Source organism: Aethina tumida, chromosome 3, assembly GCF_024364675.1.
Source record: "Aethina tumida isolate Nest 87 chromosome 3, icAetTumi1.1, whole genome shotgun sequence".
NCBI lineage: Eukaryota > Metazoa > Arthropoda > Insecta > Coleoptera > Nitidulidae > Aethina > Aethina tumida.
In genome coordinates, this window is record NC_065437.1 from 9,938,122 (window position 1) to 9,956,102 (window position 17,981).

The 17,981-nt window shown below is 32.3% G+C and overlaps 3 protein-coding genes across 5 annotated transcripts; 2 read left to right on the forward strand and 1 right to left on the reverse strand.

The window, feature by feature from the left end:
- Positions 1 to 489: 489 nt before the first annotated feature.
- LOC109608534 (cell death abnormality protein 1) lies at positions 490 to 2,655 on the forward strand. Of its 2 annotated transcripts, none has more exons than XM_049965582.1 (3): positions 490 to 615; positions 1,808 to 1,933; positions 1,987 to 2,655. In XM_049965582.1, exons 1-3 carry the CDS (start codon positions 528 to 530, stop codon positions 2,577 to 2,579), a joined length of 807 nt encoding a protein of 268 aa, XP_049821539.1. In that variant the 5' UTR covers positions 490 to 527; the 3' UTR covers positions 2,580 to 2,655. The 2 variants fall into 2 exon arrangements, with proteins under 2 accessions (XP_049821539.1, XP_049821540.1); XM_049965583.1 differs by lacking the exon at positions 490 to 615 and adding an exon at positions 773 to 863.
- Positions 2,656 to 4,969: 2,314 nt separating this feature from the next.
- Positions 4,970 to 7,625, forward strand: LOC109608577 (multiple epidermal growth factor-like domains protein 10). Its single transcript, XM_020025023.2, has 5 exons — positions 4,970 to 5,091; positions 5,199 to 5,354; positions 6,742 to 6,900; positions 6,953 to 7,213; positions 7,264 to 7,625. Exons 1-5 carry the CDS (start codon positions 5,010 to 5,012, stop codon positions 7,605 to 7,607), a joined length of 1,002 nt encoding a protein of 333 aa, XP_019880582.2. The 5' UTR covers positions 4,970 to 5,009; the 3' UTR covers positions 7,608 to 7,625.
- Positions 7,626 to 9,735: 2,110 nt separating this feature from the next.
- On the reverse strand, positions 9,736 to 17,981 carry LOC109608568 (uncharacterized). 2 transcript variants are annotated; one of them, XM_049965584.1, is made up of 4 exons: positions 17,401 to 17,967; positions 17,156 to 17,284; positions 11,226 to 11,345; positions 9,736 to 9,910 (listed from the first exon to the last, which is right to left on the reverse strand). In XM_049965584.1, the coding sequence occupies exons 1-4, from the start codon at positions 17,462 to 17,464 to the stop codon at positions 9,837 to 9,839; spliced, it is 387 nt and encodes a 128-aa protein (XP_049821541.1). In that variant the 5' UTR covers positions 17,465 to 17,967; the 3' UTR covers positions 9,736 to 9,836. The 2 variants fall into 2 exon arrangements, with proteins under 2 accessions (XP_049821541.1, XP_019880573.2); XM_020025014.2 differs by lacking the exon at positions 9,736 to 9,910 and adding an exon at positions 10,534 to 11,141 and having other exon boundaries at positions 17,401 to 17,981.

The window sequence follows — 17,981 nt, forward strand, 5'->3', positions numbered from 1 at the left end:
ATTCAGTAATGACATGAAAGAATTTATTAACATAAGTAAGGCCGTTGAGGTGGTGATCTTTTTATTATATAAACGTGTATTTCCAGCTTAAATTACTATGACACAATATTTGTTTTTAAAGAATTAAACCGTCCAATTCTTAATTTGAATACTTTAACAAATACAGGCCAAAAAAAGATATTTGGTATAAAAGGGTGTTTTGTGATTTGAAAAATCCATTTTGCGTATTGAATTTATTTGACAAAAGCATCAATCATTCGAATAGTATGTTCTTAATTACGCATAAATAAAATAAATATATTGTTTTTGTTTTTTCTTGTTCCGTATATAATATATCTCAGCAGCTATTCGGTAATTGTCTTACCAATAAAGGTCCATAGTTTATGTAATTTGGGTTGCCTATACACATTAAGTAAATTATATCTAATTTCAATATTTTTTATGTCAATAATTTTTTTCGACGAGCTTGATAAGATTACGTAGCATTATCTTATCTCTTGTATTCGTATTATTGAAATTTAAAGAAAATGTCATTTAAACTATTAAAATTATATGTAACAGCTGCAATCACGTGTCATTTAATTACAGTGTCTTCGGAGAAATTTGATTATATAGGTAAATTAATATTATCTTTCTTATCATTAATCCGCATACGATTAAAACAGTTGGTAATCTTGCAAGTTACGGGAATATCGAAAATTACTCGAATTTGTTCGAAATTAGGCGGTTCTTTTTATATTTTTTGTAAAATATAGTTCTATATTAAGTATAGTTTACTACTGTTTTAAAATTTGATAAAATTAAAATAAAAATATTTCAAATCAATTAAATTTAACATAAGGAAAATGTAATATCATAGAAATGTATGTATAAATTTGACCAAATAATTATATTATAAAAATAATCCACATATTAACTGCAATAATTACCAAACTGTCAATTGTTATATTAATTGACCTTACTTTACCTTACCTTATTCTTCTGAGCGTCCATAAATTATGAAAAAATTGTAAGATACCTTTTTTGTAGGGCGTTCAATTTCCTACAAGAAATGTAAATAGAAATTTTTTGTAGGATCAAGTAATGGCGAGATATGGATATTGCCACATCTGACTGAAGAAAAAATGGAAAACTGAGATGAGTAGGACCTCCCTATAAAAATTAAAAGCTCATCTTAGGAGAGCATTGAGGCAAAATCCAATTTTGATGAATATGAGTCTATTTCAACTTTGATATTCTGTGTCTAAGTAATAGTCTAGATACTCTCAAAGGTAATTGTCTAGCAACAATCCGTCTTCTGATGGTTGTATTCGAAATGAGTTGATGGCATGTAGCCTGATAAAGATTCCTAAGGCCCTTAACTGTTTAACCTAATACTAGAGTGTGCCAAAAAATAGACTGTTGTTTTTTAACTTTAACCGACACTGAAAAGTTAGTTTCTGGACACCTTTAAAAAATGCACTTGAAAGATGAACTTTTATTTTTAATAGGAAGCTCCTCCTCAGCTCAGCGTTCTAGTTTTTCTGTGTACATATAGGAATATGTACACAAAATTTCTATTGACATTTCATTGAAAAAAATATCATAACTCGTAGATAAGTAAATATTACATAATTTTTTCGCCCATTCTATTAAGATAAAAAATAAAAATATAAAAAATGCATTTTTTAATATTAATGTTAAATTAATAAAACCATTTTCCTAAGTGAGGCGTGCCTCATCTCAGTAGCCACCACTTTGTAGTAGTTTAACAGTGAACTTTAAAGAAAGAATGATATTTAATAATTTATTTACGGAATTTTTGTAGAATGCCAATATTACACAGACTGTGTACACATATTAGGAAGTAAAAGCGATTGCTACAATGAAGTGTGCGGGTGTATGCCTGGAACCCATATGGATCCAACAGACCACAAATGCTACACAACATTGCGTAAGCCTTATTTATATAAATATAAATTCACATGTTCAATAAACACGTTCCAGCGTTGTACGTCGAATGCCAATACGACAAAAATTGCCTGCTCAAAAACGGATCGTACGGAATATGCAACGGCATCTGCGATTGCGGCGAAGGATTCAGGGCGAACCGAGACATGAACGATTGCGTACGATCGAAAAATTTGGGGGACTTGTGCGTAGCATCCGAAGAATGTTCGCTGATCGGACACGCGACGTGCACGGGCAACACGTGTTTGTGCGAGGACGGCTATTCGATCTCCATGAACGGGAAATTCTGTTTGAGAGATGCGGAAAATTTCGGAGACAGCTGCGAGGAGAACGTCCAGTGTAAGAAGAGATTGACGGACGCCATATGCTTGGAGCACCTCAAGACTTGCGGTTGTCCACCCACGATGCACGTGCACAACATCACGTGCATCGAATCCTTTCAATTAGGGGATGTTTGCGACAGAGATGAGGAGTGCGAGTACACGTCGGATATGATTGGAAAAATTAAATGCGTTAATTACAGATGCGGATGCGTCGATCGTTCCTTTTGTAATTCCGGTTCCGACCCTTTGTCTGTGACGATTTTCTTGTTTTGTGTAGTTCTATTTGTACAACATTCTCTTCGGTGATTTATAATTGATGAGAATATTTATAAATATGAAAATAATTGTAATTTAATATATTTAATATAAGTCATTTTCAATATTATTTTCTAGTTATTTTCCTGGGCATAAATTATTAATCTACGTTTCTCCACTTAGACTGGTACCATCTTTAGGGGCTAAAATTTTATGTAATAAATAATTCAATATTATATATCTATAGTTGTTCGGGTTTATTGGTCGATGTTTGTTGGAATTATTTCCTGACGTTTCGCTAGCACGAGTGGCTAGCATCTTCAGAGCTCTGATTTGGTTCGTGTCACTTAGACATCTGATTGATAACTAGATATTTGATCAGAAATTTCGTTCTGTTCGTTGTCAGCTCTTAACTGCTTAACGATATTGGTGTTTTTGAACACTGGTGTCCATATTCTATTAAGCTTCAATGCTTCTTCTTTTCTGTTGAAGTTCTTTCCGTGTTTATGGATTTCAATTGCTTTCCTAATCATTCTCTTGTGATATCCAGTTGTCGAGGCCAGCAATTGTGTATCTTGGAATTTTATCTTGATTTCTATTTAACAGTGCATGTTCAGCTTAAGCAGACTTGTCCGATTGTCCTAGGATGTAGTTTCGTTTGTGTTCTTCATTCCTAGTCACTATTGAACGTTTTGTGGTACCGATGTATACCAGCATGATATGGGGTACATCCCAGAAGCTGTTTAATGGTCTCTTACCTCTTTGGCAGATCTGAGAGTGTGTTAAATCTTCCTTGTTGGTATATATACAGTATGGATGTTATGGTTTAATAAGATTTTACCAATTCTGTCGGTATCTTTACATATATATGGGAGAAAAGCTTTACCAATCATGACCTCACTAATTGGATCATTATTATTAGTATGAGGTCTCATTGTACGTCTTATTTCTGAGCTTTTATATTCGTCTGTAGTGTTTTTTCCTAATGTTCTTGTTCTTCAGCGAGGTGGTGTGTGGCGATATCCTCTTGACTCGTTCGGTTAGTGTTTTGATGACCCCTTGTTTTGACTAGGATGATGGTTAGATAGTTTATGTAGATACCGACCCGTGTGTGTAGGTTTTCGTTGTACTGTATGGTCTAAATGTTCACCCACTCTTTTCACTAGGACATCCAAAAAAGATATTTTGTTCTCCACCAATTTGATTGTGTATTTGATATTGTTATGTTGAGAGTTTAGGTGTATCAGAAACTGATCTAATTTTTTTTGTCCATGTTTCTATATCACGAACGTATCATCCATATAACGATACCAAACAGAAGGTTTGTGTTTGGAAGTTTCAATCGCTTTTTGTTCAAACTTTTCCATAAAGAAATTGGCGATCACTGGACTAAGTGGACAGCCCTTAGCTAATTCTTCAGTTTGTTCGTAGAATTTGTTGTTTCAAATAAAATAGCTTTCAGTAAGGCACGTACGGAAAAGATCCACTATATCTGCAGGGAGTGTTTCTGATATCATGTTTAAGGAATCATTGATAAGAACTTTAATGAAAAGTGACACTACGTCTAAACTAAAGGTTGTAGCAATTTGGTAAGATGCTTAGCTAAGTTTTATGTTGGTGACCCAGGAGTACTAACGATGGGTCGGAGTGACACATTAACCTTATGTATTTTGAGTAGACCTTATGAGCGAGGTGGAAAGGTTTCTGATTTGGCTAATTGTTTTTGGATATCCGCCGGTATGGATGATTTCTTTATTGGGAGGTATGTGTTTCTTAGGAGCATTGCTATGCTTTTTGAGTTTCGCAAGAGCAGTAAAGCAACAGTTCCGACCAAAAACATTTGCGATGTTTATCCAAGTGCATCAGACATTTGTAAACACTAAAGATGGTTCTCCAAGTTCAAATCTAGATCAGGAGGACCAACTACATTAGGAAATGACATGCTAAGGACGGAAGTGGAAGCAAATTCTTGTCAAACATCCTTAACCAACCTTGGTTGACCATCCAGAAATATTAAATTTATTGAATTGAGGTGGATGGTACTGCCCCACCACCCGATATTGGATTTCCATTTACTTAGATCCCTACAATATTTTCTTAGTGGCAAAATGCCATCTCGAAAAATTTAGTCAAAAACCAATTGATTTTTATAGATCTGGAATTGAAAATTTGCATACTAAATGGAATATCAATAATACTTAATACAGCTTTACCTGAATTAAAGATTTGTTAAAATTTTATATAACTAGTTTCTTCAAAATAAAAATAGCAACACGGTAACCTAATAATAATTTCCCAATTTATTATTAAAATAAAATAATATATTGCACTTCCAGAATTGTGTACATAAATGATTTTATCTGTGTCATTAAATTATTATCAGATATTTGTTTTAAGATAAAAACAGTCAGGTTCACCGTATCTATTTAAATTATCAGACTTCTATGGCTCATTTCATTTGTAAATAGTATAGTGCGAAACATGTACAAAATGTTTGCTTTTAAATGTGTAATTTGTCTTATTAGTGTATTGTCCATATTAATTTTACCTAGTAGTCAACAAAGTAAGTGTCTTTGATAGCGTATTAATGAACTTAAATATTAAATATAGTTATCAGAAACAATAGTAACTATTTTCCCGATAATCAATTACTGTGTATTAATATTTTAGGTAGCAGACAACCATGTAGAGAAGACGCGGACTGTTTCAAAATTTCGGAAAATTCAGTTTGTCTCGGAAACACGTTAGACACACGAGGTGAATGTGCCTGCAAATCAGGATTCAATATGTTGCTGAGAAATCGTACATTTTTCTATTGTGGAAAGAGTAAGTACAGTCACGTATCTAAAATTAATGCGGTGTGTAATTCCTATAATAGAATTGACCTCAAAAAAATTGTGGTAGTGGTACGGTAAGCCGATAAAAAATGTGTAACGAATTAATGTGTAAACATCATATTAAACAGACGAAATGCATTTTATTTTTCAACGATTAGAAAAATACTTAGTAACATAGAAAATAAAACACATAGATTAGTTCAATTTATTGGAGAACTTTTTGTGAGTGTTGAATTCTTGGATCATTTTTGATGTTTTTAAAGGATTCTTTCATTCATTTCGAATGTCGTTAGTATACTAAGGGTACAAAGTTTATTCATCTATGTGAGAATTATTAAATTTGAACAGATATGAAGCGTCGAAGCCTTGTCTGAAATTGTTGGAACAGTACAAGCAAGAAGGAGACGAACCATACACGAATATCAAGACAACTGTCTTAGAACTTTAGCTTTAGAAGATAACTTTGAGCAATCAGAAGAAGGAAGTTCTTTTTAACTTTTTTTACTGGTCCTAGTTGGATTGGGGTTGGGCAGAAAATGGCATCATTGGGATATGAAATGAGATAGCCTCCAGTGATTAGTTTATGATGGTCAGAAACCAACATTCTTCCTACCACAAATATATTTCCTGACACCAAGCAAATCTGGTTACACGTCATTTAACCGATGTGTTCTTGATTTATATGATGCCCAGCAGCCAAAAATCAGACCTTGTCTGAGAAGTGTGCAGTTTATTATTTGGTCCTCTCGTGCTTCTCTGATTAATAATCTGTCTTCTCGATCTGATGTAACCCTTGGTTGATCTTCTCTAAGCGGATCTTGCTCATGTCCAGTCTCTAGAAATCCTTTATAGAGGCTGCACATCATGGATCAACATTAAATATAGCAACTACATCAAATTGTCTTGAGTCAGCCCGAAGCATTTCTACAACACGATGTCGATCAGCTTCTGATAAGAATAGGCAGTAGAAATTTGTTATAACTTCTTGAACAGAGTTAAAATGTAAGGGCAGGGTGTTGTAGAAGTACACAATATTAACTGATTGGCGTTTAACACTTAACGAAGTTGAACACAAGCTGGCCGTTGATCTTTTTATTCTTCGTTTCCGTGATGTCTCGGTTCAACATCTTTGGCTGGGATAGGCAACTCAGTGTACGCAATATTCCGGTTACAAATTGAATATTTAAATATATAAGGTTTTATTGTTTTCATTTTTACGTTTTTTTCACAAATAATCAATTTGTTAATGTACTTAACCTTTTCCGATCAGTTTATTCAATTTTTTTTCTGAAATAACTGCGAAATGTTCAAAAGAAAGTTTATGTTCAAGTTTCTATATTTCCTGAGTATAGTAAATTAGTAACATTTTATTTCAGATCTAAATTATTCAAATCCTTGTTTGTATAAAGAAGAGTGCACATATTTTGTTGGATCTTTGTCGGTTTGTGAGTTCAGATCTCCTGGCGACGGCGTATGCTCCTGCGGTCCCGGATCCCACTTGTACCAACCGGAGATGAGGTGCTACAAAGACGTCCGTAAGTTTCTTAATTACATTAAAAAAAATTAAACTAAATGATCAATTCGCAGTGTTACACGACGTCTGCAGTTCTAGCGCCGAATGTCGATTAAGGGATGACACATACGCTAACTGCGTGGTGGGCCATTGCACCTGCAACAGCGATTCGGTCCCGAACGAGACGCGGGACCAGTGCGTGATTTCGAAAAGGTTGGGCGACCATTGCTCGTCCGATTCGGACTGCAAAACCCCAAACTCCTACTGTGGCAACGAGATTTGCACGTGCCGTCAGGGTTATTCCGTTTGCAAACACCAAAGCTATTGTTTGAGAGGTAGTTAAATCACATTTTGCGGAAACGACAATTACTCCCGCGTGTTTCAGACGCAACCGAAATCGGCGATCCTTGCACCGAAGATGTGCAGTGCGCGACCTATTTGCCCGGCACGACCTGCTCGTACGAGAAGAAGTGCACGTGCGATTTGGGCGAGCACTACACGGGCACCCAATGCGTCGTGTCCAAGAAAGTGGGTGAATCCTGCGATTCGGACGCCGAATGTGTGTACGACAAGAAACTGAAGGACCTCGTGTCCTGCGTGGATAGACGGTGTGAGTGCGTTTACGGGCCCGGAAATGAAACTATGGAATGTGGAAATGGCGCAACCGTACCTCGGATTGCTGTTAGTTCTGTGATAAGTTTGTTTATTTTTGTTCTTACGTTTTATTGATTTTTTTAATTTCACCACACTGTAAATGAAGTATGAATAGACTTTTTAAATTTAATTAAAACAATATAGATATATAAGTATATTTAACAGTTTTTATGTCAAAAATATTAATAAAATTTTAATAAAAAAGCATTTACTTGTGTATAGCTAAATATTTAATGATGTTTAAAAATCGTAAAATTGCCAGGATGTCCTTTAACTTGTCTAATTTAATTAGTTTGGGTTCAACCTAGTTTTTATGATTGGACAACCACAATCAAATATAGCTAGTTACACTGTACGTCTTTGAAAGTGGATAATTTGAATTATTTCAAAACTCAGACACCTTTAAAAAATGCTCTTAATTTTTGTGGAAAGGTACTACTCATCTCGGATTTCTATTTTTTCTTCAGTCTAATATGGCAAAATCCATATCTCGCCATTACTTAATCCTACAGAAAATTTCTGTTTACATTTCTTGAAGGAAATTGAACGCTCTACAAAGTTATCTTGCAATTATTTCATAACTATTACCGTTTAAAAGATATCGAAGACCAAAGTTAGAAGAGTTAAACAAAAATTTCTTTTTTACTTCTGAATTTTATAACTCGTGGATAAGTAAATATTATAAAATACCCAATACACATTTTTGTAGAAAATTAAACGCACTACAAAAAAGGTCTCGTGTGGTTAATCGATTAATCTAACCATTTAGAAGATATTCGCATTCGAATCCCATTGCGTACTGATTTTAATATTTTTTTTAATAAATATTTTAAATTTATCCATTTAACATATTTTTACACATCAATACAAGAGATGGTGGGTCCGGGACGTGGAGTGAACACCAGGTTCCCCAGACATTGAAAGAACAGATATGTTTTTTGTAGAGAATTCAATTTCCTACAAGAAATGTAAAAAGAAATTTTGTGTACCATCACGTAATGACGAGATATGTATTTTGCTACATGGTACTGAAGAAAAACTAGAAAACTGAGATGAGGAGGATCTTCCTATTAAATTTAAAAATTCATCTTTCAAGAGCATTTTTTAAAGTTATCCAGGAAATAACTTTTCAGTGTCGGTTGAAGTTAAAAAACAACAGTCGATTTTTTGGCACACTCTAGTATTAGGTCAAATGGTTATGAGAAATAGGTGAGTAATGGTTAAGAGCCTTAGGAATCTTTATCAGGCTGCATGTCATCAACTCATTTCGAATACAACCATCAAGACGGATTGTTGTTAGATAATAACGATCTAGAAAACCTTTAAGAGTATCTAGGCTATTACTCATATTCATCAAAATTGGATTTTGCCTCAATGGTCAAATGTCTTTTGAAGTGGTTTTATATGCTGGTGGAAGTATCATGTTTTGGAATGGAACGATGTATGGAAAAAGAACTATTTGGTATATGTTCCTGTCAAAATGATGAATAAAAAAAAATTACATACCAATACAAGAGGTGGTGGGGCCGGGGTGTGGAGTGACCACCACGTTCCCCAGACATGAACCCAGTTGAGCATGTATGGTATTACTTATTCAGATTAATTTGACTCTATTTAAATCCTGCCAGGAGTATTCCAGTCTTACTACTGGTTGAAGTTGAAGAATGGAATAATAACTTTCAAGAATTATTGATAATCTAATAGGAGGCATGCACAAGAGTGTAAATGCTTTATTGCTTGAAGCAGGGGTGAAAATACGATGTACAAAATTAAATTGTTAACTTATTTTGATAATAAAGTTAATGATGAAGGTTTTCTACTAATGTAAAGATTAAGGCTTTCGTGGCCATTGTTTCAATATCTATGTTATATTTGTTAGGGTTTCTAAATAATTATAAATATAGAGATTTTACTAATAATTGTTTTTAAGTGAATGCTCTATTTGGTAAATGATAAAATACCCTAGGAGTTCTTTACAAATCTGAAGACCTAGTGTATGAACTTTAAATATCAAATACATTACGAGCAAATGTGTGTTAATTTATTTAGCAGCACAGTGACCTAATGTTAGACCAAGCAGTCTAATAAATATAATTAGTTCGCTACAAAAAATAATAACAGACTAAAGATTCTACTTACATAACTAGTAAAGACAAAATAATTGAAGTTTAAAAATAGAAAATAAACACTACAATTTTTAACATATTTTCCAATAGTTTATTATTGAAATAAAATTCTGCATATTGTAAACAATGTATAACGTGCAATTTACAACAAATATTACAAAAACCATTACATCTAACTTTACATTAATTTATAGTAAATAAAACATAAAACAGGTACAACTTTATAAAGAAATTTGTTCATCGTCCACGACCCTGAAATAAAAAAATATGTTTAATTTGTTGTTATAACTTTTTATACAAAATATAAAAATTATTTATTTAGTACATGTTTTTAGTTGATAAATTAAATTTTAAAGTGAAATCAAAAAGTTCTTTAATGAACAGAAATCTTTATAAAAATTTCCAAAAATTATAAAACTTGATGAATATTTAAATATACAGGCTGTTCTTAAAATGAGTGCACAAAAATTAACCACATATTCTTGACCTCAAAATAGGCCTATTCAAGACAATATGCTTCCTAAAAGAGATGCAGGCCTTCAAAGGGAATTCCAGTTGCTGTAATGCTCTTAGTAACTAAAATTTATAAAGTGAATTTTTCTTGAAAAAGGTGCATGCTATCGAAATTCGACAAGAGGACCATTTTTAAGCTCCTCCTCACCCTCTCAGATAATCTCTCAGTATCTCTCTTAGGTAGAATATCTGGTTAATTTTTGTGAACTCAATTTAGGGACACCATGCATTTAAAAATATAAGTTTTTTTAATGAAATTAAATCACTTATAATTGTTGAATCAAAACAACATTATTAATACTTTTTATTATCAATTAATAAATGAATTAATAACTTGTAAAATAAAATAAAATAAAAAAATGTTCGTTTTGAAAATCGTTTATTACAAAAATAATACAAGTACTTATGTACATTAACCATATATACATGTGGCAAAAAAGATAAAAAATATTCGAAAATGAAATGATTCACTTAAATTTAAATGTAATACCAAATATTTTTTGGTATGGTTAAAAACCAAAAGTAAATGAATTAGAAATTGTTCAATAAATACATTGAACCATTGAAAAGTAAGTATTATAATACTGACTAGGCAACTAGGTACTAAAAAATAAGACAAATAAAATCCCACTGCTGCTCATGGTTCACCATATAATGACTAACAGCATGTGACAAAAGATAACAAAAACACTAGTAACATTGACAGTGGCACTGCACACAGCAGGATCCTCTTTAACAGTGCAAACGCAAACATTGTCCTGGCATGCGACCAGACCTTTCAGGCCCCTCCTGCGTTCGCATTGAGCAACGGAATCGCAACGATCACCAATGTAAGAAGTCCGAATGCATTTTTTGTTGTACAAATGTTTGTCGTCGGGACAAGCGCATTTACCACGTGAACAAAGCGTTCCAGTCAGGAATTTGGAGCATTGAATATCCTTGTCGCAAGGATCGTCAATGTCTGTGACCGCTGAAATAAGCACGTTTAATATTCACCTGACGGTTTCCGTTGCGCGGATTTGTGGTGCACAAAAATGGAATTCGGTTTACTTACCGTTGCAGGACAGTTTGTCGAAGCTCGCGAGCAGGAATTCCTTGCATTCGCATGTCTCTTGGTTTTTACAAAAGGCGCCTTTTATGCAGTTGTCGTCGTATTGGCATTTTTTGCCGACAGCTGAAAAATTAATTGTTTGTTAATTGAGGTTTTTGGTAGTGAAATGTTGGTCAATGTGGAAATGTCCGGTGCAATTAAAATGTGGAAATGAATGAAACGAAACAATGCCAATTACTTCATCCGCCGATTAATTATCAGATTAGCCATTCTCACGCTAAACAATTCACATGTATTTTATTTACACGGAATATTAACAAGTTTACACATTTTGAAAAATTATTAACAGTTATAATTATACATTTAAACTGTATTAAAGTCTAATCATTTGATAGCTATATTAAATAGAGTTAAATTTCAATATGTTTTATTTTTACCAGGTAAAATTATTTGAATATTTTTGGGAATAAAAGAGAATAACATGTTTTAATTAATGTAGAACATAGACTGGTCAGTTTCGACATAGTCTCACTTTTCACTAAAATTCATGTCAATGATTCCTTAAACATATCAGAAATATTCCCTCCAGATATATTGGAGGTACGTGCCTTACTGAAAGCTATTTCGGTTGGAACAACAAATTCTACGAACAGACTAAAGGATAAGCAATGGGCAGCAGCCCCACATCATTACGGACCTATTGTCGTGTTTAATAGTGAGTTTGGTAAACTTAGGGAATAAACTTTTCATGAACAGGTCGCCTTACATATAAAATCCCATCACTGCTAACCAGATTAAACTTGATTTCATCACTCCAGATCACTCTTTTCCAATCATTTAAAGTCCAGTGTAAAAAGGACCTGCTAAACTCAACTCTGACTCGTCTGTTCTTCTCTGACTGAAGTGGTTTTTTGGATGGCCTTCTCGCATGACGACCCCCTTGTAGTAGTGTATCTCTTACGGTTCTTGGAGAAACATTTATTCCTAGTTGAGTCTCAAACAAACCATTTATTTTGCGGAACTCTGGAAAGGTTTTATTTTGGAGTAGGATAAAATTTGTTTATCCTGAAATCTCCTGGTTTTTCTTGGTCTTCCAGTTTAATTTTTCCCTTCCACATTACCAAATCTTGAAAATTGTTGTAATGCGTCACAATCGATCTATATTAATTTTTCTCTCATCGGATTGAAAGAACTATACAATTTGTAATTTTAATTTGGAAAATAATTTCTTTACACGAGGCGTTATATTAGCTCAGTTTACTTTGGTATAAACTGTAAAATTAAAAATACTGAATTTTGTAGAGATTAGTGACATTTAATATTTAGGTTTTTTTATTTGTATCTGACAGAATTATTTTTAACACAAGAAATATTCACCGATATATTTGTATACATTGTGTTCATATTGGTATAAATTATATTAGATTTGCATATACAGGGCGGTAGCAATTTAGATTTTTTTAAAGTTGCTCTACTTTCTACCAATACTGTATATATTTGTTACAAAATAATACCACTGATATCATGATTTTTGAAATATTTCATATTATCCACTTCAAAACTTCTGCCATTTATATATCACTATACTATTATTTTCCTATAAATTGTGGCGCACTAAATTTAAAAATCACACTTAAGATTTTTTCGAACAACGAATTTTATTACATAACTTGAGTTCTAATTGACCAATTTGACTAAATTAGGATTCAAATTCAAGATAAATGAACATTGTATAACTTTCATTAATATAGTTTCGAGATTGGTCCAATAGCTGAGACGCAAACAATTTTAATAACTTGATAAAGTCGAACAAAAAACGATGCACATTTCGTATTGAGAATAATAGAAATCACAAAATGCTACCATAAAAAAAAATTAAATGTGAAAACACGTATTTACATTTTTAAGATAATTCATTTTAAAATCAAACAATGTTATTTTAAGAAAAAACTTAATGTACAAAATGATTTTCCATTGATTGTTTTCCGCTATAGCATTACTCATATAAAGTCCTCATGTTTCACAGTAAGTGATTAAACAAAAATTGTTCTAGAACGGGTTTGTGACCGCATTTCCCTTATTCAGTTATTTGCCATTTCCAATTTGATATCATAAAAACCACACTCGTTATCTGTACCACAAAGTACGTACGTTGATTAAAGTGTTCGAATCAAAAGAAAATTGCTCAATGTCATCATAAAATACAAATTTAGTCAGTTTTAGTTACAGTGCAGCGAAGGCAAAATAAATAGATCAATAAAAAAGCAGTTTGGTGTTGTAAATATTTAAAGTAATTACGCAAAACTTTAGTCCCGCATATGATGTATCCATAAAGTAATAAATAAATATTATCAATATGTTTTCATCTGGATTTCTTTACCTTACGAAAAGAAATGACGTTCCCGTAAATATTTAAGTTTCATCTTCTGGAAACTGTACAACGAACCTGGGGAAAACCTCATTATTATTCACAGAAAAAAACTCGTTATAAATATTTATATGTTGATAGTGAATTTATTCAATTTTTAACTTATCCAATTTGCATGCTCATACATTACGAATCGTTATGTTAAATTATACGAGAATTTTGTTTGCAAAAGATAAATGTTTGGCTTTCGTAATTTGTTTTAAAATGCTGGTATTTATTTCCTTTTTCGTTTCAAAAACCTTTACCATTGTTGTGTTAATGTATCTGTGCATGTGGGTTGTTGGGTTTTTATAAATTCTATTAGCACTATTTCAATTTTAATGGAATTTGCATATATCGAATATTTTATATGTAAGTAATCTTACTTACTTATCTTACATACAGTATTGGCAGAATAATTCTGTTAGTTACAAATCAGAAAACTAAATATTCGGTTGGCAAATGGGAGAGTAACTTTTTACTAAATGGCTTTACAAAATCAACAATATTTTTTAATTTTACAGTTTCTACCAAAGTAAACTGAGTTAATAAAATGCCTCGTGGAAGAAAATTATTATTATTTTCGGAAAATTACGAATTGTATCATTCTTTCAATCCGATGAGAGAAAAGTCAAATAAAACTGGAAGAGCAACAAAAACCAATAGGTTTCAGGATAAACAAATTTTATCCCACCCCAAAAAAAGTTCCTTTCCTGAGTTCCAGCAAAATAAAAGATCTACTTGAGATACAACTTGGAATTAATGTTTGTTCAAGAACCGCAAGAGATAGATTACTATAAGGGGGGTGTTCATGCGAGAAGGCCAACCAAAAACTACTAATCTCAGAGAAGAACAGACGAGCCAGAGTTGAGTTTACTAGGTCCCTTTTACACTGGACTTTAAACGATTGGTAACGAGCGATCTGCAGTGATGAAATCAAGTTTAATATGATTAGCAGTGATGGGATTTTATATGTAAGGTGACCTATTTATAAAAAGTTTAACCCAAAGTTTATCACACTTACTGTTAAGCTCGGCGACAGGTCGGTAATGGTATGGGGCTGCTTTTCGGGATTTGGAATGCGTCCTCTCCATTGAATAGAGGGTATCTTGAATCGTTTTATGTATAAAGAAATATTGAGGATCAACATGGAACCACATTCAGATAAATATATGTCACTAAAACATTAATTTCAACAAGATGATCTGAAGCACATTTCAAAATATTTGAGGTAGTGGCTTTTAAGGGAAATAATGAATGTTATGAACTGGACATGTCAATTTCCCGATTTAAACTCCATTGAAAACTTATGGGAGATAGTGAACAACAAAATAAGAGGCCTGACAAAATATGGATGCTAATATTATTGACTATATGTTGCTTTCCATGAAAAAGAGATGTTTGGAAGATATTCATAATAATGTGAATTTTACAATATATTAGTGTAGAATTAATTAAAATATTAATTACAAATAATTTGTAGTAATAAAACTATAAATGGCATAAGTTGCTCTATTTTTTGCCAACCCAAAACAAATAATGATCAGTAAAATTAATTATTTTTTTTATTGTTTAACTATGTAATTGCTAAATTTATAAATGGAAGTTAATTTTTAATATACATTTTTTAGAACACAACAATTAAATTTTCTCAGTTTATGAGATTTTGTTAAGAGTTTTATTTTATATTTTCTAAGTATTTTTTCTGACACTTTAAAACTATTATTAGTTCATTTAGATATTGTTAAACGAATATAGTAATATTCTTTTTCTTTTTTTACAAGAAATTTGTCAATTTAATTTTGTATATAGTAATATTTTTTTTAAATTTATAATATTTTTACAACAAATTTTATAAAAATTGAATTTTCTCAATGTATGAAATTTATAAGTTTTATTTTCTATTTTAATTTTTTTTATACTAATAAAAAGTATTTTTCTGACACTTATTTAAAGTAATTTCTGAATTTTAAAATTCAAATAGAAGTATTTTTAATACTTGCAAGTAATTACAATTTTTTTTATCAGAAAAAAATTTATACCGTACGAAAAATGCTCTTCGTGTCTGGATGTTGTAAGAGATGGATGCACGACAAAGAGAGAAAAGTTTTGCCCGGTAGTAAGAATCCCTACTCTCAGAGACAATGCGCCGTGCTGGTGCGCGCCGGCGCACAATGTAAATTAATCTTTGCGAATGCATTTAGTAACTCTCCGTATGCGTAGGGATGTAGTTCGAGTTCTTCGGATGCTCCATTTAAATTCCGTAACTTTGTATAATTTTCAATCTGTAAATTGAAATATTTTTTGAGGGTATATTAAAAACAAAAATAAGTATTCTAAAAATAAACTACTTTTTTCAAAATAAAAATGTATCCCAAAAATTAAATAAAATATACTAAAAACAACGTCTGCGGAGACGAACCGCATGCTAAACGCAGCAAACCCAAATGATCCCCTCCAGTCAGTTCGGCCCGCCCACATAATTGCATGTATATCTTTCCTTTTTGTTTACAAAGGGGTATTGATGTTCCGTCTCAATATGCGAGTAGACACGCTCATCATTTTTGATACGGTATATACAATGTTAATAGTAAAAGATTAGATTTTTATTTAAGTTAAATTTATGTAGACCATTTATTTTTTATGTACTATTCATTAGTAACTTACATATCAAATAATTTTTGTAGTAGTTTAATTTGCATAACTTGCATAACACAAAGTTTAAATTATATTCACGTACATAAATTGTAATTTTAGTTTCTAAAAAGTGTATTAAATAAGAAGTAATTCCAATTTTTCCAATAGAAAAAACGTTTATATTTTTATTTAAGTTAAAATTATTTTTTATAAATTCTATTAGCACGGTATCAATTTTAATCGAATTTACATATATCGAATATTTTATATCTTATAATCTACTTATCTTACAGATATTACCTACGCAAATACAAACCTTATCACTAAACATTAAAAAATATTTCAAGTATTTTTAAATTTTTTAAGTACTTCAACATGGGAATGACTAATCTGCGTATAAAATAATTTGCATTGTTTTACAACGTTTCGTTATTTCTGCTTTCATTGATGATACACACAATTATAAAATTGTAATCAAGAATGTGATTGTTGAGAGGAAGGAGGAATTTTCTGTTTCATTCAGATTAACATTAAAACGTCTCACAATTATAAAATTATAATCACGAAATGCTATACTTAACCGGAAGTTAGATAAAGTCTAACAATGTGTCAGTAATCAACATCCGAATTAGTTTACATATATGCACATAAACTTCTTTAAAAACTATTTAAACAATTTTATTTATACTTTCAGTTGACTAGATAAAAAATAAACGTCACATAATTAGATTTTAATCGAATTGTTCGCTCCTGATAGGAATGAGTTCGTAGTATAAAACAATTATTTATTTAAATGATGACAACACTTTTGATGCGTAATTATTTTAATGATTGGCATGTTTAACATTCTCTTTTGCCGTCATATGTTAATGTTTGCCACCTTACTCACCAGCAAGACATGTTTTCAGTTCTGTATTGGGAACATATCCTGGTAAACACTGGCAAGTCATATTTTTGCTACACCAGTAGCCAATTCCATCACAATCCGTCGATAATTTGCATTCCGAGTGTAAGCTGCCTGTGAAAAATAATTAAATAGAAAAAGTTTTGGAACTTCGTAAAAGAGTGTCGGTAAAAATGATGGTGGGACTAACCCACCAAATGAGAATCGAATGCATTTCACAAATGGAATACCTGTTTGGTCAAAGGCCACAGCAACACTGGCCACAAACACACACGCCAAGACGACTTTCTCCATCCTCGACCGGTTCACGACACATTTAGCACCTCAAAGTCCACAATCATAATAGCACAATGAGAACGATGTTTGATCGATAAAACGATAATCGGTCACACACAAAAATCGGCATGAATAAAAAGTCGACGTTAATCAAGTTTCGTACACATGACGAAACTGGCCCGGTATAACATATATACAGATACAGTGCGTGGCAGACGTTCGTGTTTTCGAGTCGCTACCACCAACGGCAAATATTGATTCCGGTTTCCCCGTCGTGAATCGCACCAAACAACAATGAACGCACTGTATTTTCGATTCAGGTGATAATTGAGGCGAACGCGAATCGGCCAGTCCGTGCCGGGCGTAACGCTCAACTCTTACACATTCCGTGTAATATATTGTAAAGCGGACCGCGTCGATTTCGTTCAAGGTAAACGTATGCCGTAATTAAATGAATTAATCAAAACAAAGAGGTCCGTATCGTCTTGCAATGTTCCGCGAAAACGGATCGGATCGGGTCTGATGCAGCGGAAAA